The following is a 27,991-nucleotide window of genomic DNA, read 5'->3' as shown; positions in this document are numbered from 1 at the left end:
GCAATCTTACTCCACTCTTTTAAACAGAGCAATGTCTGTGCTAGTAGTGCTCTTGACAATTTTTGCAGTGGATTCTGCGGTTTATGAGTAGAGGAAATAAAAACACAATCTGCATAAATAACTTTACAGAGACACAGTGGGCCACAATCCTAGTGGGTTATTAACTGATGTACTGTGCAGATGGAACACTGATTCTCCCACACAATAAAATTTTGACTCAGTAACTTTGCAAGGTACTTTTCTGTTGTTAGTCTTTCTCCTCAAGTGGAATTACATTTGGTGGGGGAGAGCAAAATGATTCAACTTGTTTCGTTCAAGATTGTGTACAGCTGTGTAAAAGGAATCTTACAAGCATCATCTTTACTGAGGTTTGTTGAATAGCAGATACCTACTCCCCTGTGATAATGAAATAGCTTCTTGCATTATCACAACGGAGCCTTTTTCTCAGGCTCTGCCTCATTCACATCATTCCTTGTACATGAATTAATTTGTGCACCATCTTGAAATACCTGTCTCTGCCTTTGCATATTGATTAATTTAGAGAAACTAAATACAAAACCACAGTCATTTTTAGCCCTCCTTCCAGGATCAGAGTGCTTACAAATTTTCACTGGCTCATCTCTAGTGTATCAGTACCACAAAGTAGATCTGCAAATGGACTATAGTTTCTGTGTTTCTAAGTGTCAGGTTGTGCTGGCTGCATCTCTGACTGTTTTTTTGGCAAAATCAAATGTAGTAGTCCAATCTCTCTCTTAGCTACTGCTGCCTTTTAGTTCCCTAGCTTTGAAAGATTTTCACTGATAATTTTAAGTGGATTTTGGTACATAATCTATTTCCCCAAATATCCCCAGTCATGTTATTTTGTGCAAAAGCACACACAAATGATCATTTTATATTCAGAGAGCATTGAGTCTTTATAAAAAAATAGAAAAGCTGTATTTTGTGTTTCTATATCAGTATATATGCAGCACAGATATATTGGTAACTAGTGTATATTATACTAATCATTATTATCTTAAGAAAAGGATTAATTTAAAAAACACAAGCACATTGCCACCGGCCTCTCTAATGAGCCTTCAAAATGCACATCAGTTGCATAAAGATAAATAAGGATGTGTGTATTTAAAAGCATTGGTTAGTAATTACTTGATTTGTGCATTTTTAATCAAGCAATCAGGCTATTATGGATGCAGCAAAAATCAGCTGAAATGTGTCCCTGTTTAGTAAGTGAAAGCTTGTACTTATTATAGAAACAAATTTTATTCATATTCATCTATGCATGTGCTATATTCAATTTCAGAGGAGAAAAAATACAAGCCTCCCTTGATACCTGCTTTAACTGGATTTGTTTTATATTGAACACAGAAATGCACAGAATATTGGCCAGAGGAACAGGTCACCTATGAAGGAATAGAAATCACAGTTAACAGAGTCATACAAGCAGACGATTACCGTTTAAGGCTCATCACCCTAAAGGTAAATCATTCCAATGTACCTACAGTAGCTTAGCTGTCTAAATCTATAAATGCAGATGTTCAGGGGGAGTTGTGTAGAAAGTTGCTGCACAGTGTACTGCTGTACAAATACCACTTTTCATTACTGGAGTCTTGGCTTTGCCCTGTTCACCAGCATGAAGATTACAGGAAAGTAAGCTGTCAGAGGTTTAGGCTGCATGTGTGCAGTCTGAAAGCCACCAGGCCAGTAGTAGTAGTATGGGGTTCACTGGGTAAGAAACCAGTGACTCATTCAGTGCCTTTTCCTCTGGGTTCATTGATCATTTAGATTGAAATGTCAGGTCGCAGAGAGCTTCTTACTTTGCAAGTGTAGTTTTACATACCTAGTAAGGTATGATAGAAAATATTAGCACTGGTTTAATTTTTTAAGTACTCTAGATAGATACTACTTAATCTAAAGTAACAGAGTCCTATTTAACAACTCTTTTCATTGCTAGCTTCTAGAATATCAAGCTACATGTTTCAGTAACAGTCTGTTTACATAAACTTCATACATCTTTCATCTGCCAGATTTACCCCGACCTCAGTATAACATGACAATTTCTTTCCAAGCGGGAAAAACTCCTTTTATCCAACCAGTTTCAAGTCTCTTCAGCCATATGCTAATGGGCAGAAAGCCAGCATATGACATCTTATGTCTGGATTCAGAGTGCAGAAAGTCTGTCACTCATGCTTTTGGCGAAGGCAGCAAGGAGAAAATCACACTCCCTGACAAGTGGGAAGTGAAGAATATTTACATGTTGCAGACTTGCAGCTCATCTGGTTTTGCTTTTCAGTTAGACAATGGTTTTGTTTTCAGTACTAGTGGGTCAATGTCTCTTTCCTCCACCCACAAATGTCAGGATGTGTACTGCTGAGTTCTAGACTTGAAATAAAGATTCCATTTAAGTTACCATTCCCTAGAGCTGTGCATTTGTCATTTAATGGAAATAGTGGAGCAGCAGCTCTGAACCATGCATACATTAAGTGACTTGGTAGTGAAAACAGGAAAAGCCATGAACTGACTTCAGTTTGCCCTTAAACAGGAGTGTTCAGAAATACATGATTACTGCATGCTTCATAGAGTGGACTGTCATTTTTCAGTATAGGGGACAAGATTTGTCAGGTTTTGGGAATTTAGAAAAAGATCAGGCTGTAGGCAAGACTTGTTTTCCTTTCTCAGAGAATGCTGCCACTGAGTCATGATCTCAGCTACAGCATACATGATGGTAGACTTCAAACCATCAATTTAATCTTGCTTCCTCCTAGCTGTTCCCAGGTCTTCTCAGTCTCAAGGAACCATCAATAGAGAATATTTTGTTCAAGTCAAAGCAGAAGTGTACAGAACCACAGAAGTCAGGGTTCTCCAAGCAGAAGCATAAAACTTTTCACACAGTACACAAAACTAAAGGTATCCAGAGTTCAGCATTAGAACTTTGTCTGTTTTCTGTTGCTGTCAACTGAATTACTTATGTAGTGATTCATGTTTTTCTTCAGATGAATTTTACATTTCTCTCAGTATTATTGACATTTTTATTATAATTTTTCACAACTGAGTTAAGAATTGGATGTTCATAACTTCTGTGACTCACACATAGTCACATATTCAAAAGCAACTGCGTTTCAGAGCAGTGTTGATCAGATTTACTGTGATAAGCTCGAGTACGATTCATGATAACTAGTTATGCTCTTTTGAACGGAGTATTTTCTCCCTAGGATAAATAACCTAAGGCTAGACTATGTGCTGTGATAGTAAGGCTCTCTTTTCCTGAAGTGAGCTAGACACAGCCTTAAGGATCCTATGGCTATGCTTCCATGACTGCTTTAAACACAGTGTAGGAAGGAACACTATCTCAATGATGCCGAGCCTCCCTTTGTGCAGCTCTTGTTCTGACCCTTGTGCCATCTCTTATGTGCCCTCACAAGTGTTTGTGACTGTGTGCCAAGCTAAAGGGATACCTGATTGATCCATCTGAAAATTAATCCATCTCAAGAAAGGAAAAAGATTTAACATGATCGCTTTCCCAATCTAGTTCACTGTGAAGCTGTGCAAAAGCTCTGTCATCCAAAGAGAAGGATGGAAAATGCACAACCACACAGCACTCTTAGCATCTAGTGACTGACAAGCATAGGGAGGGACTTGGGAGTATACATGACAGAAACTGTTTTCAGATTTTTGTGCGTTGTTCTTTAGAAAGAGTTATATTTGTCTTTTTTTTTTTTCTCTCTCTTCAACTCAGCCAGCCATGTGTTGAAGGGAGGGTTGTGGAAGCTAACACTTCTGTTCTTGGACCTTTTGCAAACATTTACTTTGCCCTGTGCCAGCTGGGTAAATGGCTGCAAGGGTAAAGCCAGTTCCCTGGACACGATGTTACTATTTTGCACCTTTAGAAATCAGTCAGAAGGATATCACTTTGAACACACAAAATCAGAAGCTCACAGTGCTACTTGGCACTCCAGAAAGGAAACAGCACATTTTCTGTATTCATAACCATGCTGAGACAGAGAATCAGAATTTGTATCTCTCAAAAAGACCTGGACCACAGCTAGCTAAAATTCCCACCTTCCATACTGCCTCTGAATTTCTCACCATGTCTAAGAGAAGTGCAGAATTGACAGGAAACCAGTATAAGTCTGTCTGTCAGAAGAGATAGAAAAATAACCTCCCATCTCTCTCCCTCATCTATTTATCTAGCTATCAGAGACAGAGATATGGCTCCTGGCTCTCTGTCTGTCAAATACATAATGAAAGCAATTATGTCATAAGCACAGCTCTGGCTTTGCTGAATGAATCTGTCAAGAGGGAACAGACTGCCTGGAGTGTTTTGCACACAGCTCTTGGCACTAAAAGAGCAGAATACTTTGAGGGGGGAGGAATTTTTTTGAGTTTGTTTTTTTTGTAAGGCAGTTTACTGAAATGCAGTCATGATATCTGAAGTTCAGATTTCTTTGTTGAGTGCCTTCCCATTTGGATTTCTGTTCCATTTAGCAATGGTTGAGGTTGGAAGGGACCACTGGAGATCATCTGGTCCAAACCACCTGCTAAAGCAAGTTCCTCTAAAGCAGGTTGCATGTGTCTTTGTCTAGGTGAATTTTGAATATCCCAGAGAAAGAGACTTCACAAATTCTCTGGTCAGCCTGTTCCAATGCTCTGTCACCCTCAAAAATATATTCAGATGGAATATTCAGATGGAACTTTGTGTTTCTGTTTGTGCCCATTGCCCTTTGCCTTGTAGCTGAGCACTACTGAAGAGAGCCTTGACCCATCCTCTTGACATGCTCCCCTCAGATACAGTTTTTAATAAGGTCCCCTCTCAGTTATCTTTCCTTCAAGCTAAACAGGCCCAGCTCCCTCTGAGGTGATCCAGTGCCCTAATCCTTCATGGCCCTCAGCTGGAGCCTCTCCAGTAGTGTCTTGTCTCTCTTGAGCTGGGGAATCCAGAATTGGACACAGCACTCCAGGTGAGGCCTCTCTAGGGCTGCGTAGAGAGGCAGGATCACTGCTCACAACCTGATGACTCTGCTTTTCTTAATACACCACGGGACAACATTGGCCTCCTTGGCCACAAGGACACTGCTGGCTCGTGGGCAGCTTGTTGTCCACCAGGTCCTTCTCCACAAGGCTGCTTTCCAGCTGGTCATCCCCCAGACTGTACTGGTGCCGGGGTTATTCTCCACATGCAGGACCCTGCACTTGCCTGTGTTGAACTTGATCAGTTCCCCTCTCTCCAATTCTCCAGCCTGCCCACGTCTCATGGAATGGCAGCACAGCTTTCTGGTGTGTCAGACACTCCTCCTAGTTTTTTATCATCATCAAAAAATGTGCTGAGGGTATTCTCTGTCCCTTTATCCAGGTCATTGTTGAGTAAATTGAACAGAGCTGAACTTACTGATCTCAGGGGAAGGCCATGGCTATAGGCCTTCAACTGGACTCTTTGCTGCTGATCACAGCCCTCTGAACCCATTTAGCCAGTTCTCAATCCATCTCATTGCCCACTCATCTAACCTATGCTTCCTGAGCTTCCATCATGAGGAGGTTATGGGAGACTGGGTCAAAAACCCTGCTGAAGTCAAGATAGACAATATTCCTGCTCTCCCCTCATCCACCCAGCCAGTCATACCACCATAGGAACCTTTCAGATCAGTCAAGAATAGTTTCCCTTGGTAAATCCATGCTGAATACTCCAGACAACCTTCTTTTCCTGCACATTTTTGGAGGTGATATGCAGGGTGAGCTATTTAATTGCCTTTCTAGGGACGGACCTGAGGCTGATTGGTGTGTAGCCCTTTGGGTCCTCCTCCTTGCCATCTTTTTGAAGACTGGAGTGGTGTTGGCTTTCCTTCAGTCTTCAGGCACCTCTCCTGTTCTCCATGATCTTTCCAAGATGATGGAGAGTGACGTAGCAGTAACATCTGCCTGCTCCCTCAGCACTCCTGGGTATATCTCATTGGGGCCCATGGATTTGTGGGTGTCAGGTTTACCCAAATGCTTTCTAACCCAATACTCATCAACCAAAGGAAAGTTGTCATTTTCTCCATAATTTCTTGCCTTCAAGGTCTGGGATTCTCCTGAGGGGCCAGCATTGGCAATGAGTACTGAAAACAAAGGTGGCTTTCAGTAATTCTGCCTTCTCTGTATCCTCTACCACCAGGGCTCCCACCTCATTCAACAGCAATCCTACATTTTCCCTGCTCTCCCTTTTGCTACTGATGCAACTGAAGAAACCCTTCTTGTTGTCCTTGACATCCCTTGCCAGATTTAATTCCAAATGGACCTTAACCTTTCTTGTAACATCTCTGCATACTTTGACAACATTCCTATATTCCTCCCAAGTGCCCTGTCCCTTTTTCCATATTCCATAAATTTCCTTCTTGTGGGTTGTTTTTTGTATTTGTTTGATTGTTTGTTTTTTTTTGACAAAAGCTTCTTGCTCATCCATGCATGGTTTCTGCCCTCTTTGCATGATTTCTTACCCAGAGGGATGCATTGAAATTGAGCTTGGAGGAAGTGATGCTTGACTATTAAGGAGCTGTCTTGGATCCCCCATCTTCTGGGGCCCTAATTCAAGGGATTCTTGCAATTAAGTCCTTGAAGGAATCAAATTTGTCTTCCAAAGTTCAGGCTTGCAATCCTACTTACTGCCCTTGCTCCTTCCATGTAGGATCCTCTATCAGCTCTTGGCCACTGTAGCCAAGGCTGCCCCCAACCTTCAAGTGCCCAGCCATGTACTTAATACAAGGACACCTCTCCTTGTTGGCTCCTTCACCCCCTCTGAGTCAAAAAGATCTCATCAGTGCTCTTCAGCGGTCTCCTGGACTGTGTGTTCCCAGCCGCGTTGTCTTTCCAGCAGACTGATTTAATCCCCTCAGTCTTAAAGGGAAGGCCATGTTTCAGTACTAATTTACAGTGAGTTCTTGTCAAACTTTTGTGGTGTTTGTCTTAACTGGATTGCAGAAAGGAGATGAAGTCAGAAACCTGAAACATTACTGGTATACGTCTTGGCCAGACCAGAAGACACCAGACCAGGCCCCTCCTCTGTTACAGCTAGTACTGGAAGTGGAAGAGGCCATGCAGAGTGCAGAGGAGAAGAATGCCCCAGTGATTGTTCACTGCAGGTAAGTAAATGTTGTGTCTGAATTCCAAGGGCTTCTTCACATGCAGTGACACAGTGTAGACACTGCCATATAGGCCATCAGTCACACGTGTGAAATCTTGCCCAACTGCTTCTGCAATTTGCTTGGAGTTTCAAAGCTATTATGACAATGATTTTCTGTTATCAAGTGTTGCATTCAGATACAGTCTGAGCTGAACATAGAAACTGGCAGTAGCTCAGTTACTTGCAAGAATAATTTCATTTTATTTGCCTTACCAGTAATATATGCCTTTAATTCTTTTAAGGGCCAGGTTAGCAAAGTTTAACATACTTTAGGTGAAATTGAGTAGGAAGACACATGCAAGCAGACAAATAATAACATTCAACTTCAAGCATCAAAACCCCCTGTTTTGTAGACTCCTTCTTTGCTTATTTTTTTTTTCCCAATCATTATTAGGCCAAAGACAATTTAAATACAATACATGAATGAAAGAGTGGCAAAGCTGATTACAGCAAGTAGTAATCTATAGTCAGGAAACGTATGCCACTGATAGTACAACTGAAGTATCAGTAAAAATCCTTGGCAAAGATGAAAACTTCTGTGGAAGAAGCAAAGTCTTTACAGTGGTTTGATGCCTGATGAGAAAATTGTAATTATCAATCAGAGCAGAATAAAAATAGATGAGGATAGATACTTCTGTATCCTCAGAAAGAAGAAGGGGTGATGTACTTATCATTTGCAGACATGATGAAGTATGTTCTTCTGCTCTGCTAACTAGGGAGCGTGTTAAGCATCAGCAACCACTATTAAATCAGATATGCTAGTTGATTTTCATCCAAGAGTGTTCTAAAAAAGTTGGTTCACACACTCTAAACCATTAAAGTTTAGCATAGATGAATTACAGTTCTTGGGGAACTGGAGACATTCCAGAGGTCTAAAAGGAAGCCCTGTTTTGCCAGTGTTTAGAAAGGTTAAATGTGATTACTTGGAAACTATAGTCTGTCCTCAAAATAGTTGTTCAAGGTAAATAGCAGAAAGCCTGATAAGAGATGCAGTTAGTCTTGCCAGGGTAATCTTCCATAATTTCAATAACATACATTTTGCCAAATTTATTTTTGTACAGAATTTTACTTAATTTTGAATAATGTTTTCTAGGAAACATCAGATGGTTGCTCTCTAAAAGCCATAGTAAATGGATATTATACAATGAGAATGTTTTTAAAGAGCCTCTTGGCAGAAATGCTTGGTAGCCTGGTGTCATCAAAGATCCGACTATAAGCTAATATGGAATAATCACTATTAAAATGCTCCTGTGATGCCACATGTCCAGTTTTTCTGCCTGTGTTTTAAAACAGATGTGGAAAAATTTGGCAGAGTTCAGATGAAACTAAGAAACGTTTTGTAAGGAGGTCCTCTTTTTTTGTCCATGAAATTTGTGACTCTCCAGGAGCTCCTTGAAGAACTATGGAATCTGGTGCTGGTTACTGTGTAACTCTTATTTCGCATATTTGTTCTGTCCTCTTGTATGGTGTTATCCCCATGACACAGTAATAATCCAGGGAGAAACGGGGCATTTTTATTTGAACAAAAAAAATACTAAGAGACAATGGTGATAGGATTATGAAGTGTTCTATGTGGATAGCATGCCACCCACTGCTGTCTCAGCCACTGAGAGACTTGCAGCTTGTCCTGGGACAAGTGTTGTTTCCTTTATCTAAAAATGGGTGTTGTTCCCTCCCTTTGCAAAACACTGAGGTCTCTGGACAGTAAGCAGTATCAGGAGCTGTGTTCTGTGGTCTGTTTGGTTATGGTCAAGTGGAAGATGAAGGACTTGTGGGCAGCTGTGAACAGTGAACTCCAATGTTGCTTGAACGTTCGTTGCCAGTGGTTTTGCATTACAATTTTCTCACAATGTAAATGAAAGCAGGATTTCCTGTAGTTGTTTCAAGTAATTATTTCTGAGTATTATTATCTAAGACTTACTTATTTCACACATAAGAAGGGCTTCCAGCATTTGCTGGTAGTTTGTTAGGTGATGAGAAGAATTTGCAGCTTCTATAGCCCTGTGTCTTTGAAAATAAACTCAGTTATGGTCATTAACTAAGGACTGCATCAGATACAAAAGAGTTTAGGAAAAATTAAAGAAATTTTTTTGATAGTGAATTTGTTGTGTTCTGCTCTAATTCAAGTTACTAGATTGTAGATCTGGTCAGAAAATGGCATCACGCTTACTAGAGTGCTGTTAGCTCTAATTATTTAACCAAGGGTTGGGGTTTTTTTGCTCTACCTGTGAATGAAAATAGCTTTCAAAGAAGCGGTTAGAATTGAGAATTGCAAAGCAAAGTTTGCCTGCAGAGCAAGGGTTGCTGTCGAACCAAATCTTACTAAGAAATGCAGAGGCTTTTTTTCAATGGTTCAGTGAGAGGTTCAACAAGATACTGGGTCAGTGAGTCTCCAATAGTCCATTTTTAGCACTGTATCTGCAATGTTCACCCTTTTGCTGTGATGGCTCACACTTAATCATGTCATCCAGTGAAGCTGGTATCTTTTCCTAGTTACGGCTTTCCATCTGGAAGCACCCAGCTGGCAAAGGTCAGAGGGACAAAAGGGATCATGGAGTCTGTGCTGGTTTAGTGGCAGTCATTTGACAAGAAAGTTCCAAAATCCTTCTGACATCTCCAGTGCCTCTCTCTGCTCTTCCCTTCCTTAGTGCAGGCATCGGGAGGACTGGCTGCTTTATTGCAACAAGTGTCTGCTGTAAACAGCTGAAGAACGAGGGCATAGTTGACATTTTGCGAACAGCCTGCCAGTTACGGTTAGACAGGTAAGAATGACTGTTTTTTTTCCAGAAAACAAAAAGAAAAAATGCTAATATTTCCCCTTATTTAAGGAGAAGCAAATAAGAAGAGGGGAAGAGAGAATGTTCCTCTGACTTGTAATCTTTGCCTGAGCAGTAAACCTTAATGAACAGCGCTAGAGCTGATTTAGGTTCACAGCTGGCATCAAAGTCTGCACAGCTGCCCATCTCCATGCAGCAAGGAGTGAGTGACCTTTTACCAGCTGAGGAGTTGGCCCCCTGTTCCTACAAAAGCGAAGGCTCAAAGATCTGCTGTACTTAAGTTCAGAGCCACAGATCATCACTGTCCTCCCAGAAGGAGTAATGAAAATTCATCTCATACACTGAAGCTGTGAGCCATGGTGGGAGAGACATTGCCTGGGGAAGGAGAGTGCACAACGTGGAGTGTTTGCAGACATATGAAAGGAACTGTGAAAATCTCCACAAATTTAATGGTTTTCAGTTAAGCATTTCTTAACACACCACCTTGAGTTTGATTATGGAGTAAACAGACTTGAATTTTGTACCAGAGATGTTATTTTTTCCTCTCCTACTGGTTTCAAATGCCATCAAAACATGTCTCAGTGCTCTCTCTAATGATAATGATAAATGTAGTCGGGGGAAGAGATGTCACGAAAAACATACCAAAGATTTTTCTGAGGAAAAAAAAGAACCTCAACCCCACGCTGAACTTTATTTCAGGGAAGAAATTATGCTCAGTGGGAGGCAAAAAATGAAATGCTTGCTGCCCTGCTGAGGCTGTGATAGACAGGGACCTGCAGGGGCTTAGAGATTTGGCTGTTTCAGTGGATTTTAGCCCAGACAATGGAAGATTTCTTGAGAAAAAGAAAACCAGGATATGAATAGTGAATGCTGATTATCTATGGTCCAGTTAAATATCTGTCAGGATGTGAAATATCTGTCTCTGTGACTAATGCTACACAGGGGAATCACCACACAAATGAAGGCTAAAGGCGCCTGCTTACAAATGTGTGTGATACAGCAGGCCAATTGCAAATACTAGCTTTGAAGGGAGAGGGGAACTGGCAGTCACTTGAAGACTCTGAAGAAGGAAATTCATACTTAAAGGACACCATAGGGCGAAAGAAAGACTGCAGGAGCCTCTGTAGCTGCCATGTAGCTCTCAGGAGTGGGATGGAATAGATAAAAGCCATTTAAATGTCATGGGATAAAATACTCAAGATGGAAAGCAGATCACCATCCTTCCTACAGAAAAGCATGATTTCTTCAAGGACTGAAAAATAGGGCTTGTAGTCTCTTGGAAGCCACCCACTCTCATTTTCAATAATTCCCCCCAAAATCTTCAGGAGGCTTCAAAAGTAACATGAGAGGTTGAGACAGCGTCCAGGCAGCTATAAGAGGGAAGACTGTGTCTCCTCCTCTTGCCTGATCATTACTGTGTAGGGTGGGAATGAGTCACCAGGGACTTAAGGAAAGAAGGCTGAATTCAGGCCAGAGTAGATGTCTGAAAGACTGCACCTCCCTGCTTTACACAGAAGTAGAAAGGTTGACATTAGCCCTGAGAACCACCTTTGAGGTTGCCATGGGTATGGAGAGAACAAAGGGTTTTTTCCCTTCTTTCCCTCACAAATCCCTTGGAAAAGTTCTGTGCACTGGGCTTTGCATCAGTGGTCAACAGATGGTCCTAAAATAACCTGGTATGACTCAGGAGAGGAAGTAATCATTCCTGCATCCTTTCCACAGTGCTGAGAGACATTTGCTGTCATTGCCCACAATGCAACTCAGATTTCAAAGGTTTTTGTGGCAAATAGGGGTGAAAATATAATTCTGTGCCAAAGCCTGGACAGCAAGCACATGTCATGGTGTGCATATGTGCAGCAAGGGAAAGCCACCACACAGCAGGAAACCAGATAAAAAGGAAAATAATCTCCTGTGGTCTGAATCTCAGTGGTCATCCTGGTGCTTCTGTTGCTTCAACTTCAGGGTGCAACCCCCTGTTAATGGAATTTCTTGGGGAGAATCATCAGATATGACTAATGTTCCTTATATTCCTTGTGTGACATAGATACATTTCAGTGCTGTGTGGAACACAGAGGGACTCAGAAACAAACCAACTGTGAGCTTGTATTAAGTAGAGCAGATGGGGAGGAGATGCTCAGCTAGGAAATATTTATATTTTTTTTTAGAAACACAGTGTGTGTTTCTCACCTTTGCTAGTTGTTGAATAGGTCCCTGCCCTTCCTGCTTATTGTTAAGTGTTATTTCAAGCAGCTGCTTAACAAAGTAAGTGCAAGGGGCTGAAGGACAAGGTTGTATTTCCCACTGATCTTCCCCTTACAGGTATGGCTACTGTGTGACCCATAGTGGTTAAGCTGGACCCCATAGAAAAGGGCCCTAAGGAGGGTGCTAGCAGTCTGCTACCCATTTGGCTGAGAGGAAGCAATTTTCGTGAATGGCCTCTGGTGAGGTTTCTAAGGGAATGCACTGCATACACTCTTCCTCAGACTGACACAGTCTGGTTGGCTCCATGTCACCCATGGATTCCCATGTTCCTCAACTCCACTTGCCATTTCAGCCTTCTTTTGGCACTGTGCTGCCAGGATCTGTGCACCAGCACCAATGCTGGCACAATTCTGCATTCACTCTGTGAGCTTCAGACACAAGTTTTAATTGTCTTCATAATGGGTTGTCAAGAGATCATATCACTTTCAAAGGGGTGCTCTTAAGCAAAATTTCAAATGTTAGTAGAAGCTGCTAAAAATTAACAACTTCATCCTGATTTTGTTCTTTTCTGTTTCCCTCTGTAGTGCTCGTATGTTGGTTAATATGCTCCTTGCTGAAATACACAGGCTAATGACACATGGAAAATCAAACTGGTTTTGCTCCTGCTTTCATTTCCTTTCAGGTTTCAGTTTTAAAGAGAACTCTAAAAGCTGAAAAATAAGCTGAACTAAAACAGATAACTGTGCTGAGGGATATTTTGCTATCAAGCAGTCAACTCAGTTTCAAATCTGAAGTTACCTTTCTAAAGTAATATTGTGTGCTCCAAAATCCTGCTGGCCATCTCTAGTTCTCTGACTAACTTGCCAAAAGCTTGATGTGGAGCGGCACAGAAGAAAGAATCCTCATTGCAGAACGGGAAAATTGCATCAGCTGTCCGGGCTGGTTTGGCTTGGCCTGGCCTGGCCTGTCCCTCTTTGGTCCCAAATTCAGTCCCTAGTGCATTTTTGAAGTCTTGGATAAGCTGCTTCCCCTCTTTATTCCCCTGCTCCCATATATCTCTCCAGGGCTTTGGGATGGGAATTACTTTTCACAGAAAGGTTCTTGGAGTACAGGTGCTCAGGTAGTAAATTACGATGGTAGTACTTTGTTGGAGGAGAGCCTCTGCCAAGGAAAATGAATGTAAAGCCCATTCCTGTTCTCATAACCTTCTGTTCCTTTGTTAGCAGAAACTTTCAAAATGGAGCTCAAGGTCAGACTTGAAGCTGGTCACAATCAAAGGGCACTTCTCACTCATTTCAGAAAGCTTTGGAATAGATCATTGGTGTGGAGCACAAGTTTCATGTTAGCTGTGCTATTTCCTCATGTGTTTTCGAGTAATAAGACTGCTGTTTCCCTCCCCTTTTCTTCTTGCCTTTCAGGGGTGGAATGATCCAGACTTGTGAACAATATCAATTTGTGCATCATGTCATGAGCTTGTACGGAAAGCAGCTTTCTAGAGCAGCAGAAGAATAAGTGTTCATGATATTCCTAAAGGCTAAAGCCAGGAGAACTTTTGACTGCACTCAGATACATTTCAGATCTGATAAGAGACACATGGTAACCTGGCTGTCTTAGCTGGAAAGATACTATTTTACTTTGATATTGCTTTTATGCTCTTGTTTGCATTGACATTTAAGAGCTGAGATACGCCTTGTCTTAAACATATGTGACAGGACATAATCTTCACCAAAAAAGGCTTATTTATACTGTAAATAATAATAGCAGCTTCATTTGTTACAAAAGCAAGAAAAAGCCAGAAAAATACACTGTCTTCAGTTTGCTATTTTTTAAAAGGTCATTGCTAATATATCCAAATACAGTGTGAAACTTTCTGAATTGTCATGCTGAAATGTGCCGTATGTTGACTAAGCTTGAAAGTAAATTTTTGCCTCTTTCTGATTGTTTTTACATATAAATTTACCGAATACTGTGTGTATCGTAAACCTTCTGAGCCTCTGCATAGAAAAACTCAAGTAGATTCACGTTGAAATGATGTTTCACACATCATGTTTGCTTGTTTATTTTTTCTAAAGCAGTCCACTACCAGTGTTATCAGAAGTAAGGGGGAAACAATATTTCAATGAGTCAAATTCTTGTCTCGAATTCTTACCAGCAGTGTACCCCAGTATCATGACAGCGGGGTGAATCTGAGTAGACATTAATGCTTTGTGCTTTACCTTTTCTTTGTCAATATTTGGGCATCTTAGTTATCTGGCAAACAGATTGTATTTCTGCAAACAGTTTCTATTTTTACATAGAATACAATTTCTCCTGAAATCTGAGATTTTAAATCAGGTGAGGAATTTTTTTAGTTCATCTTTATTAGCAGTCTAATAATTAAATCACTTTTATTCTATTAATTTATACTTGTTTCAAAGCTTTGAGGGTAACCATGTGTCCAGTGCCTATTAAAATTAATGCAAATCCTAAAGGCAGCTTAAAAAAAAAAAAAAGTGTGAACTTTTTGGCTGCATTGTGATAAATTTGCTCTCAAGCCAAATTTAGACAATAATTACCCCATTCTAACCAGAGCTCCAGGCAACAGTGTTTCCAGTAATATAGACTGCTGCCTGTGCTTTTTGGTTTAGACTTCAATCAGGCTGGGAAGATTATAGTTTGTGTTTAATGCTTAGAGGTGAGCACACGGTTTAGTGCTTCAATGAGCAGAGAAAAATGGAGGTAGCAGGATCCTTAACATGAAAGATGAGTGTTTTGTGAATAGAAGCTCTGATGACCTACTAAAAATATATTTGCTTCTCTTTATTTGTAACAATAACCAAAACCCACTGCTTTTATTAGTGCAGAGGATTCTGTGAATTTACTGCACTTCCTAATCAGGAGAAGGTAAAGCAGCTCTCAGAACAATAAGGGCTGATCCTGCTCCCACTGATGTTTTGCCATTGACGTCAGCAGGTGCAGGGTAAGGCCTGAAACGTTACACCTACAACTTCATCACTGTGGGGAAAAAGTTTCCCAATATTTCAGTACACATCTTTGTGTTTATTCTGTATCCATGAACCTGTAAAAATCCTGTCTGCAGGGTTTGCATGAATGTGTGGCAAAATGTGTTATCTTTAAACCACTTGATTTTATTGCTGTATTTAAAATATTTCCTTCAGTGAGAAGCTAGCAGAAAGAACTGGCATTCTTTTTTAAAATACTGGTGATAGTCATTAAAGAGAGCAATAAACTTAAGCTTTTGAGCATAACACGACTGTTAGTTTTATGTAAATCTTGATAGCTATATTCTCCTTGGTGCTACCAACTTTTTCAAAGGGGTAACACTATTCCATCTAAGCACTCTTTAAAAATAACACAATAACCACTGGTATTCTGAATAACATTGAAAGTGGAACTCCCTATAAATATTTTTCAGCTTTTCAGTGCCCTTCCATGGCAAAACTGACTCAGTGAATAAAACTACTTGTTCTGTCATCAGCTTCCCATGCATCTGCTAAAGAATACTTGTTGGTTGGAGGGCAATGTGCATATAGGAGGTAAGTTCAACAGATATGTTGCTTTCTGCCCAAGGAGATTTTCTAGAGGAGAATAACTTTGTTATTTTACTTTATGGTATTTAAATAACTTTATTTAAGGTATAAAGGACTCTAAGACACTGACCTTGAGGTCCTTGCACAGATGTTCAGCAGGTGTTAGTTGGCAGTGCTTCACTGGCTTGAGTAGAAGTGAATGATTTACACCAGTGAAAGAAATCTGGCCTGCTGTCCACTCCGATTCAACATGTGTGGAATGTCCTCAGAGTGTGGTTGTTGATAAAATCAGGTTGTTTAGCATCAATTCACTGCTACAAAGCACATGTCAGCCTCGCTGCATGCTCTGGTGATGAGGGCTGCACTGCTGCCACCTCCTACTAGGCAAGAGAAACACCACTTGATCAGGATCAAAATATTCAAATGCCTCTTGAAGTGTTATTTTGTCTAACAGATTTGGAGCTAATCCTCGTATTTACTCTCTGGCCTTATCATAATTAACATATTTCTGTCTCTTTTTTTTCTTTACTTTTTTTTTTTTTAAATAGAATTTGATATCTGAAGGACCTTTTATCAGCTGTTCTGATCTCTTCTGGCAGCAGAGGTAGTCTTAAGAAGTGCTTGAGATTAGCAGAAAGGAGCTCTGGCCGTGTGCAAGCACTTGAGATGAGTGGGGCTGCTGCTTCTGTAATCACTGTGTTTGAAACTGAGCTGACAATAGGAACCAAGCTAAGCTATGTCTCTGGCTAGGCTTGTCTTTTTACTCTTTCTCTATTAAATGAAAATTCCAAGCATATTTTATCCACTCTCTCCTGTTCAGTGCCTGGAACTCTTTGTACCAGAGACCACAGGATTAGTACCTACAACACAGTTGTTTCCCAGAGGGCTGAATTCCTCTCTCCAAGTGGGTAAGCATATAGCAAACATAGGATGATTTTATTTAGAACCGTGATGTCTTCTGTTTGATAAGCTTTTCACACTTTGCACAGGGCAGAGCCTAGCTCAGTGCCTTGGTTGTTTGCTGGTCGGTTTGGTCTCACCACCCTTAAGCAGTTTTATCCTGTTTCTGTCACGGTGACAGGCCAATACCACATTCTGTCCTCATGCAGATAGTCTGATATCAGCAGGTACCAAAGCTACGTAAAAACAAAAGCTAAGGTTGCACTTGAGTGTAAGGGCTGTCCCCAGATAAAGCACGACTCGTTCTCTGAAGGATCAAGATAAAGATGACTTGGTCAAATTATTCTTAAATGTCAACTACCTAGTAGTCATGTAGGGAAGAGAATTACATTTCTTCCAAGACTTTCAAAAGTATCTATTTATTCTGGTCTTTTCCTCTATAATTATTCTACAATGGAAAAATCTTAACATGTGAATTCACAGTTGCAAAATTGACTTGAGAATGAAGACAGGACAAAACAGGACCTTGGTTGCTGTCACTTCCCTGCTGTCTCTTCAGTGGAGGAATCATGCAGCCTGCACAGAGATGGTCATTCTTTATAGATTTGCTATGGAGAAAAAACAAAACGCTTCTTTTGAAGACCCTGGAGATAACCTTGTTTCTCCTGCCAAGTCTGTAGATGAGTATTTCCTGGTGTCTGCAAGAGTGACAGTCACCTTAGGATAAAGTAGAGCAGCTCAAGCAAGCTCCTGCAAGTTAAAAAAAAAATCCTCCATTCAAAAGCACAAAAGAAAATATGTGAATGAAAGCAGCCTTTGCAGCTTTGTGCATAAAGTACAGGCAGTCAAAGATCTGCATGCTCTAGGCAACACAAGCATTGATTTCTTGTGTCTCAAAGTGAATTTCACATAATCACAAAGAAGTTAATTTCTTCGATTACATGCAAGGAAAGAGGAGAATCCACTCTTATTTGAACACTGATAGAGATCAGGCTCCAGCGCCTGAGTACAACAGATGCTACAGTCTCATGGCATGGTGTGAAAGTCACAGAAGGAGTTATGATTAGACCTGCCCAAGCTTTTGGGCCATGTAATACCCAGCAGGACAGCAGTGTCAAGTTTACTCAGATGATAGCAAAGCTGAATGAAGAGAGAGACTGAATTATTTACTCAGAATTAAAAGCCAGGTTGGCACCAGAGCTGGCAATATGGCTCTGAACATTTGAGCACATAAAGCTTAAACAGTCTGGCACAGGGTGTTGCAGTTCCTGGCCCTTTCTCTCTGCTGGACCATGCTACTCAACTTGTGCTCCCTCTTGGTTCTTTGTCTTATCTGCCTGTTACTGCTTATGCTTAAAATAGAATTAAATAAGTCACTGTATTGCACTACTTTAAACCCAGTAAGTTGATAGCCAGTGTTTTCCAGAAATCATCTCTTTCCATGGACAGAGCTGGTCTTTAGCTAGACACCCCTCAGAGAGCTCAACCTCTTCTGAATACATGTTCATCCCAGAATTTTGGGGGTAGAAACCTGCAGTTATGTGCATCTTACTACTGGTATTTCTCCACTGAGAAGCAGTTGTGTTTGCCTTTAAGTTTTTTTGTTAGTCTGACTTTAACTCCCCTAGTCCCAGTACCAGGTGCAACTTTCCTCTGAAAAGGCAAAGGCAACATTTCCAGGGACCAGAAGGGGATATCCTGCACAGGTTTCCTTTGCATATTTATCTTGTTTGCCTCTGAAGGAGGCACACAAGGAAACCTGTCAGGAATTAAGTCAAAACTGATAATGCACGATGGAAACCTCCTCTTGAAAATTAGTTTTGACTCCTCCTATCTCAAAAGAAGGAAAGCCATGTTTGATTGGTTTTACTACATCCACTGCTGTCTTCTCGGTATTTAGGATGTTGTGAAGAGTACAGAAAGCAAACACTCAGGCAACACAAAGGTCAAGGTGTCAGTTTGGATAGGTGGGAGGAATTGGATTGTGTTGTCAGTGTTTTGGTCTTCGTTGGGGAAAACACAACTTTCAGTCCAGAAAGCAGGTTTCTCTGTAGCTAAGTTGGGCTCTTGCTCCTCAAGTAGAATACTGAAGAGATAAGTGAAGGTTGGTTTCTTCCTGCATTTATTAAGCAAGCAATAAACAACACCTTATCCACTTTGAGGTGTTACCAGTCCCATTTCTACACAATTCTGATTTGATCTGTGTTAATAGAACACGAGCTTCCAGACAAGGGAGCAGCATCTGACTTGCTGGATTCCTTCTTTAGCCTGTGAAACAGCATATGTTTATTTTGGCTCTCTCTATGTGGTATTTTTTGCTCACTGGAAAAGCTGACAATGTTTCAGCCTCTGCGCTGTTTTTTTCTTGTTTTTTGTTAAACTTTTCACCTTCCTCTTTTTTTCCTAACCTAGCACCTAAATCACCTAAAAATCAGGAAAAGGTGGTATATTCCTGAAGAGGGATGGGACGCTGTGGTGTCTATTGCTTTTTCCAGAGTTTGCCCATAGAATTGTTCCCATCAGCCTGTGGAAGCTGGCGAGATTTTTATGTTCTTTGGTTTTTTCAGTTCCTGTGTTTTGCAGAGCATAACCCAGGTGCCTCCTGCACTAGACTCCCTTTTCAACTGAATTTAACATAAATATGGAATAGGTAACATTCTGTTCCAAACAGAAATCAAGTGTGGTCAGCTAAGCAGTTTATTGCCATTATATCTTGTTAAGCCTTAGTTGCAAGCAAGACAGATTGCTTGTGTTCTGCCTGATGGATTGGCCTTACCCACCTAAAACAATCTCCTGCCCTATGTCAGCAGTGCTGTGGTTAACACAAGTAAAGTTAAAAAAAGCTAAATACACAAGCTGAGATCTGTAATTCATTCCCTCCTTGAGAAGCACCCTTCTCATTGGGAATGAAGTCCTCCATATGAGGAAGTGGCAGAATCTTAGAGTTACTAAGGAATCGAAGAGAGCTGATTAAAGAATGACCTCTAATCTGAAGTTGTGAACTGATCTTCTAAAACACCAAGTCGCTGCTTGAGTAACTGAATGAACTGGCTGGACTTGGAACGGAGAGAAAGTGCTGCATATATAATTTTAAAATAAACAAAGCCAAAGCCTGGAAGTGTGAAAGCAGCACTGGGAAACAGCTTAAACATCAAAGCACATTTTTTTTGAATGTTTAACTGTTTGAAACCTGGACCCCCACATATTTTAGTTTTAGCATTAAAAAAAAAAACCTGTTAAATTATTTCATAGTCTGTCTTTGATCAAAGTGTTGAAATGGTGTCAAAATCGATCATAAGACAACCTGGGATTGGGAAGGTAATGTTTATTTTTAAATAAAAAAGTATCTTTTTCACCTACAGAGGGTTTATTCCTTTTAGCATCGTACTTGAAGTTTTATCATCCTGTTATTCCAAGAATGAAAAAGTGCTGAAGCCAGTGTAAAGGATGTAACAACACAGCCCACAAGAGGCCAGTATTCTGAACTACTCAAAGCCATTTTTGTCCAGTGTAAAGGGACACAGGCATCTTCCTAGGAATGCAACAAGCTACAGAACTTCGTGTAAGCTGAGGGACACAAAAGGGTGTCAGTAATGATTGTGAAAGCTCCTGTGGTAGGAATGACCAGGACCTTACCAGCTGCAATAAAAAGGTAGCATCTACATAAACATGTATTCCCAAGAATGTCATAATACTTTGTGTTCTGTGGCTGTGGTCAGGCAGGGTGGAAGTTGGCTGTTTGAGTCCAATACCTTTAGACTCATATCTGCTTTGCTTTTCCTTTCCTTCCCTTACACAGAAAGCATCTTTGTAAAGTGTCACTCCAAAGTGTAACTAATTTTCATGTTCAAAAAAAAAAATCTGTGGCCAAGGATGAAAATTTTGATCAGGCAGAAGAAATCTAAGTGAAGGGAATTCCATTTTTGAGTTGAAAGGAGGAACTGTAAAGGTGGTTAGCTGACTTTTAAGCCATGGCACCGTAGCTCTGTAGGATTTGAAAATCCAAATCTGAAGGCATGCAGAGCAGTGGAGCAGTGAACCAAGCAGCATCCTATATCACTTCTCATTTTAGCACTGAGTGCTGCTGCTGTGGGTTTGCCCCACAATGGCTGAGGGCACATTCTTTTCAAAGGCCTCTGGGATTATAGGGTAACATCTCATCTCTTCCTAACCAGCCCAAATCAGTGCTGTCACCAACATCCATGACCATTGGTACACAGGAGTAATGGGTTTAGAACAGGACAGTGAGAGAGGATGGCAGAGGGGGTGGGAGCATCTTTGGGCAGACCAGGCATAAGGAGACAGAGCATTTGTGTACCATACAGACCAGCCTGGAGGCAAAAGCCAACTCAGAATGGAGATCGGGGTATATATCTTCTGATAAGGAAAAGGATCTCTTTGGGAGGATGCCCAAAACAGAGCATATGTGCAATTCCTGCTGGCAGCAAAGCATACTCCCAAGGTCATATGGTCTTAACATTGTCTTTCCTGTGGGCTGTATCTTCTAGGTCGCCATGCACAATCCTAACTTTATCATTTGCACCCCTCAAATCTTGGAAAGGCTTTTGGGTTGATTTTCTTCTGCCCCAAGATGTTTCAGCAGCATAAATAACTGTGTCAGAGGCTACAATTCCTTACTGCATCTGTCTTGTCACAGGACACTTTTTAAAACTAGAGAGCTGCAGTTTCTAGATGCCTAATACTCATCCCTCAAGGACTACAATCAAATAGTCCAGTTTCCCCAAAATGCCCTTCACACATGGACCAATATTGAATTATCCTGGCTTAAAGCAGCCTTCTTAGTGTCTTGTCACTGCAGTGAGGACAATGACAGTTCCCAGCCACATCCACTGGGAGTAGTTAGTGCACAGGCCCTCATGGAATTCAGAAATCGCTCTCTATGTGATGCACTTAGGAGAGCTGGGAAGGTCCTTGATTAGAAAGAAATGCAGTGAAATAGCCTAAATGAATAAGACGGAATAACTCAAGCTAGTAGTCAAGTTTCTCTTGATTTTCCTGGTGTAAAATGGAGACATTCTGCTATTAACAACATTAAAATAACTCAGCTTCAGAGTGGTGTTCTCATGGAGCTTTAGAAATTAGTATTCAGGGACAGCTCCTTACTGGTGAGTTTTGGGGAAAAAAAAAACCAAACCAGTTTTACTTGAACTTAACAACTAGTTAATACTAAAATAAACTCAATGGCTTCATTCTGATAGAAGAATGTAGCTCTTTGAAGTTTTCTGCAGTTAAGCAGTTTAAAGCAGAAGGATTTGTCCTAAGCTATGGACATGTACCTAGATACAGGGCATGAGCAACACTGAAGAGCTTAATGCAGCTTGTGCAGAACAGAGTAAGTTCTAATGGGCTTTTTGATACATCCAGCTGTGAAGCCTTCCTGAATGACATCTGACATCAGAGCACCTTACAGCACTCCTGTGCAGCAAGGCAGCCCCATTTTCTCATTGTCTAGATGACAAGATATACAGAGAGAGAGAAAATTACTTGCCCAAAATCCTGCCAAATTTCAGAAAATAAGCGAGGAGATGATCAGAAGCCTCCTACAGACAACTAGAACTCTTCCTGCTGCACAAACCTTTCTCTCTCAGGAGTTTTAGGTCATGAGCAGTTCTCTGTGTAGCTTTGTTTTGGGGCTTCTTGTTGTATCCACTGTTTCCCATTCCTAGTAAATAAATCCTGCAAACAGTACCTTGCTGCTCACTTAATTAACAGACTTTTTCCCCAACCAAAGAAGTATTTTCCAGGAGGTCTTCTGCCTTGTTGGAGCCTTGTAGCATGCTGATGTGCTCCTTTAAGATCCTTGCTGGAGACAGCCTTCCTGAATTTGTGGGAAAACCTTTGTCCACTGAAAAAAAACTGAGGGTGAGTAAAAATTTTTTTCCTGGAAGACCTTTAGCTAGTGCATGCCAATAACTGACTGTATTTCCAGGTGCTCTCGGGTATATTCACTCACCCCATGCAAGGAAATAGTCTGTCATCTTCCATAACCAGAAGGGGGGGTAAACAAAAAGAGGTGCAAACTGCAGTTACCTGTATCCATCCTCACTGTTTTTAGAGATTTTTCATGGATCAGCAGATTGGGAAAGCTGCTGTTCATCTAAGCTGCTGGAAACTTGTCCTTATTGACTTAAATGCAGCAGTTCTTGTTATGCAGACCTCATGATTGAGTGATTTGGCTAGAGCTGGAAGAATGTGACCTTTAATGCATAAGTAAATAAGCCTTTCCATCATGTATAATCGGTCCCATATGACAGATCTGTGACTGTCTAAAATGACAGAAAGATCGTATGAGTCTTTATTTTTTTGAAAAATATTATCACAAAAAGTCACAAATCATTCCTGTCAGAGTGCAGAGAGCTGCTAATGAAAGAATTTCATTCCAGAGTGGTATCTGTGATGGATGTAAAGTTGTAAGAAGTACAGCAAGTAAGATAAAGCAAGGTTAATCTAATCTCTTCCGTAAAGCAGAAAGCAAAAGAAACCATGATTTAAAATAAACTCAGACAGAGGAAGTAACAGGCCACTGTTCCATTTCACTCATTCATTCATTAATTCCAATGTTTCTTCTTGAATTTTAGGAGGCGAAGGAATATTCTGAGCTAAACTTAAAAGCAAACCAAGCCCTAATGTAACACGGAAAAGAAAGAGTGGCTTATTTTTGTTACTTAGTTTTGTGTTTAGAATAGTGAGGCCCTAATGCCTCTTGTGTGTCACAGAATCATAAAATGGCGTGGGTGAGAAGGGACATTAAAGATCATCCAGTTCCAGCCCCCAGCCATGGGCAGGGGCACCTTCCACTATCCCCAGTTGCTCAGAGCCCCATCCAGCCTGGCCTTGAACACTGCCAGGGATGGGGCATCCAAGCTTCTCTGGGCAACCCGTGCCAGTGCTTCACCAACCTTACAATAATGATTTTTTTTCTCTAATATCTGATCTAAACTCTTTCAGTGTGAAGCCAATCCCCCTTGTCCTGTCATTATATTACTGCCCTTGTAAATAGTCTTGCCTCATCTTTCTTGTAGGTTTCCTTCAGGTACTGGCAGGCCACAATTAGGTCACTCCAAAGCCTTCTCCAGGCTGAACAATTCCAACTCTCTCAGCTGTTCTTCACAGGAGGTGTGCTCCATCCCTCTAATTAATTTGGTGGCCTTCTCTGGACTCACTCCAACAGGTCAGTATCCTTCCTTCAAGTGTCATTCAGCCAAAACCAATGTTAAATCTTAGTAATTCATAGTATTATTCAGGACACGTATCCCAGTTCATCCCTGTTTTATTTGTGATGTCCCATGGTTGCAAAAGTACTGCCCTTCCTGTTCTTTTCCTTCCCTTGCTCTCTCCCTCTCTCTCCTCTTTCCTTAATTATTAGTTCACCCTAATTCACCTCTTCTCTCAGGCAGTCCTTTGTTTGCAAATCTGCCAGTCAGGCCAAGTCAAACTCTTCCTACAGTACTTCAGAGTCTTAAGTCCAGCAGGTTCCATTCCCCCTTCTCTGGTCTCTGTATTCCTCCTGCAGTGCAGGGGGAATACTCACTGCCAGGGCAGAGCATCAGAATAAAAGGATGTCTCTGAGAAGAAAGGTAGCTTCATTTTTCTGCCTTAGGCCAAGAATGCACCCAATCCAAAATACATCTCTATCAGTGGAAAGACTTCTGTCTGTTTCTGGGCTTTTAGGAAGATTGTGAGGAACCTTTAGGGATGAGGGGGAATTGGATTTCGCCTGAAAAATTCTGCCCTAGAAGATTCTGGATTTTCAACAGGTCAGTTTCTTTAGTGATTAAAAAACAACTGATATAAGCACAAATAAAAAAGGAGTTCACTAATACATTTGTCATACCCACTCCCTACCACCCCAGCCTACTGGGAGGTTCTGCTTATTACCTCTCTGTGGTTTTTTTTTTTCTCTTTCCCATCTGAATGCTGCTCCTAAGATGACAGAGATAACTACAGGTCTGCAGAGTCCTGCACCTGCACTGATACAATCTGCACAGTGTCTTTGACCATGACTAAGTCAAGACTCTAGAAGTCTGGCTTCACTATTGCTAGGCCAGTTACTAACAACCAAGCTTGTAAGAATTTTGAAGTTAGGCAAAGGGCAGATTTGCTGCAAGTAGAGGGAGGTGAAGCAGGATGGAAGAATCTACCCCCTGCTGGCTTTGAGCTCTATGGCTCTTGCCCACTACTCAAAAAGAAGAATGTGTTTTCGTAGGTGCAAGCCTTTGGAGGAGGAGAGCCTTTGTGTTCCCTGAAAAAAAATAACACAAAGCATATAGGTTTGAAATATGTGCTGTGCATCTCCAGTGCGAATGGGGCAGACTAGGCACCTACAGTCTTCTATGGCTGACAGGAAACTCTGTTGTGCAGAGAGTGATAGGTAATATTTGTTCTCAGACCCATGAGATTCTTTGTACAATGTCAGCATCAACTACAGACGAACATTTGAGGGTCAGAGCTGGTGGACCTAACTGTAACTATCTTTTCTTACATGTCTCTACAACATTCATGATTCACTGGTCTTTTTAGGCTCAAACAGAAATCTAACTTGTACAAGTCATAAACCAACCCACAATTACCACAGCACCCATATGAAAACACCTTTCAAGAGAGAGCAGATTTCAGTTTGAAGCCTGGTTATTACACATAATAAGCCAAATTCTCCACGGACGTCAGTGTGGAAGGGGTGTGAGTCACTACTGAATTTGGACCAGTTTTAGCCAAGAATACGGGAAAGATAAAACGCACCTTGGCACTGTCCTTTTACCGCAAGTGAAATTTGCCCAAACACTGTTGCAGCACTTTGGAGTGAGTGGATGGGCCTGGGCATAATGAGAATTACTTTTTTTTTTTCATCTGCGTGTGCTTCCTGTGGCCAAACAAATGTGTGCCTGCATTTTGAAAGAAAACAAACCACATTTTATGCATCAAACTAGCTTTTAATCAGTGCTGAGTAACAGTGATGCTACCTGCCTGCCTTACCTTTTATTGCAGCAGGACCATTGTTGCCGCTGAAGATGAATAGATCACACGGACACAGCTCGAGGTGTGGTGAAAAGAAGAGAGAGTTTATTTTTCCTCCCAGGATTTATAGGTTTCTGACCACAGCCAGGGATTGGATGGTCAGGATAACACTTTCTCACTGCACTGGCCATGAGAGATGCCCATCACAAGACATGTAAGAGAGAATGTACACATATCTATGTTTACAGTTACTGTCCTGAGAAAGTCCTTAGAAAACTATGTTAGCAAGCTCAGAAGCTGAGTTTTCAGGGCGACAGACCATCTCTTCAAGATGAGCTTTGCCATAAGCATCTTTTTTTTTAAGTATAATACTTCTCTTTCTGATGAAGCCCTAGGCAGGGCCTGGGCACAGGCTGTTTGGTAGTGTGGTAGATTACCTTACTAAAACAAATAGTGATCCTGTGCCAGGCACTGCAGCCTTCTTGGCAGGTAAAGCAGTAATGTGGCAGTCATCCTTCAACTTGTCAAATGGTTCCAGGTATGCTTGCAGATGTCATCTGCATTTGTCTGAAACCATTTACTTTACAATGACAAGAAGAGAAAAAAGAGCAGAGCTGGGACAGAAGAACTGAACAGAAAAGCGGTGTGTCTGTTGGTAAACAGCTTTATAGGATTACATGCAACTTCTAGTGAGTATTATGAGCTGTAGTTAGCTTCATTTCTTCTGAAGTTGAAGGAGTGAATTGGTCTTTCTGCTAGCAGTTGAGAAACCAAAAGTATTTCACTGGCATTTTGCTATTTAATGTAAGAATTTGGATATCAAGAACCAAAAATAACACACTGTCTGTCTTTTGTCTTTTTGGTATTTTAACAGGTGTGCTCCCTAACTCTTCACAGAACTGGAGCCACTAGAAGTGAACAAGAGACAGCAGTGCTTGGAATCCCCTGGTAAAGAAAGTGCAAAGCTTCACTTAGAAGTTCAATGGGAAAGAAACAAAGTGGGATGATAAGTATGAATGATGATTCAACTGATGATGGATTGGCCCACACTGTGAAAATTAAGGGTGCTCAGCCCAGTTACTTTAAAGGCTTGGGTGTAAAGACTGGAGGTCTCGTACAGAACACTCTGCTCTTCATTGATCATAAGTGATGGAAAGTAAACATCTTTTCACAGTGGGTGGATCAAATGTGAGACAGCAAGGTTTGAGCTGCAAAATCTATAAAGCAAAAACACTAAACCCCAGAGCTTGGGCTGACAAAATTGGAATCCACAGTCTCATAAAGCTAGTGTGACAGGCAAGCAGAGGAGCATCAAGACCTCCTTTTCACACTGGAAGTAAAGCCCCAAGCCTAGAATCTTTCTTGCACAGAAGTCCATCTTATATCCTGCAAAGACAAAGACACCTGTTTTGATTTATAATGTACTAACTGTGTGCGCCATTTTTTCTTGGCCATCCCTTCCCATTTCCTAGGGGTTCCAATTCAGTTTGTCAACAATCTCAAGAACACCCAAATGAAGAGGAAAAAGCAGGGAAATGCCTGCCTGGAGTGTGTGCTAACTCCTTGGAGGTGTCACCCTGAAGGGGATGAAGAATGGATGAGTGAGAGGCCTCCTGAGTACACCAGGAGGCAAGAAGGGAAGAGAGCAGAGCTTACCATTTAATGCTGCTGAGCTGAGTGACTGGGGAGGTTGCACAGTGGATCACAGGATGCAAAAGACAGTGACCCTAATGGGCAGTACAGCAATGCCAGTGCAGCTGTGGGAGGTAAGTGGGGATGACTCAAGAGAGGAAGAGGAGGAGGAATATTTAGTCCTTACGGTGTTTTTCAGTGAACTCTCCAATGGAGCAGTGCTGCTTTGCTGGAACACCTAGGAAACTTGTAAAATAACACTGATCTGCAGTCTTTTAATTGTTTAACATGGGATAAGCTGTTAGTCTGTTCCTTCTGTTGGTAGTATGAAGGTAATAATGAAGAACTTTTGTTATTGTAGAGAAGGACACACTACATATATACACATACAGACTTGTGCAGAGACAACCGTGGCTTTCTCCTTATTACAAGGCGTTCTTAAGATTTGTACCCTTAACAAAGCCTGATCTTAAGTCATCAGTTACATCAAAATAGCTCATTATATTAATTGGACAAAGCAATAGCTTATTGTATTTTATTGGTACAAAGCAATTAACATCAATAATTAATTGGCAAGAGTTTTCAACAGATTATTAAGGCACGTATGCTGCTCCTAAGGCACATATCCCCTAACTGAAATATCTCTTATGTATCTATTTTATTGGTTTCCATGCTAATGGCCTTGCTTTCTTCCTTGCTATGGATAAACTCATCTTTTATCAATTTCTTCTTCTGCTAACTCAATTGTTGAACCTGCAGACCAGCTGCTAAGCCCATCCACACTTCCCTCTTTCTGTATTTGAGCTATAAACACAGCTGTCAAG

At 41.1% G+C, this 27,991-nt stretch overlaps 1 protein-coding gene across 11 annotated transcripts in view; it reads left to right on the top strand.

The window, feature by feature from the left end:
- The window catches only part of PTPN5 (protein tyrosine phosphatase non-receptor type 5), a 76,226-nt gene extending 60,885 nt beyond the window's left edge, over nucleotides 1-15,341 (top strand). For all 11 annotated transcript variants that reach the window (XM_088058056.1, XM_088058048.1, XM_088058054.1 and 8 more), the window contains 4 exons: nucleotides 1,366-1,476; nucleotides 6,949-7,109; nucleotides 9,799-9,912; nucleotides 13,548-15,341. In XM_088058056.1, coding sequence (XP_087914182.1) covers nucleotides 1,366-1,476; nucleotides 6,949-7,109; nucleotides 9,799-9,912; nucleotides 13,548-13,641 — 480 coding nt within the window. In that variant the 3' untranslated portion in view covers nucleotides 13,642-15,341. The remainder of the gene's footprint in view (nucleotides 1-1,365; nucleotides 1,477-6,948; nucleotides 7,110-9,798; nucleotides 9,913-13,547) is intronic.
- Nucleotides 15,342-27,991: the final 12,650 nt, after the last annotated feature.

Source organism: Pseudopodoces humilis, chromosome 7 (genome assembly GCF_049639895.1).
Source record: "Pseudopodoces humilis isolate 2021_Gansu_Grassland_sample_001 chromosome 7, ASM4963989v1, whole genome shotgun sequence".
In the NCBI taxonomy this organism is placed as follows: Eukaryota; Metazoa; Chordata; class Aves; order Passeriformes; family Paridae; genus Pseudopodoces; species Pseudopodoces humilis.
This window is presented reverse-complemented; position numbering and strand designations above follow the sequence as displayed.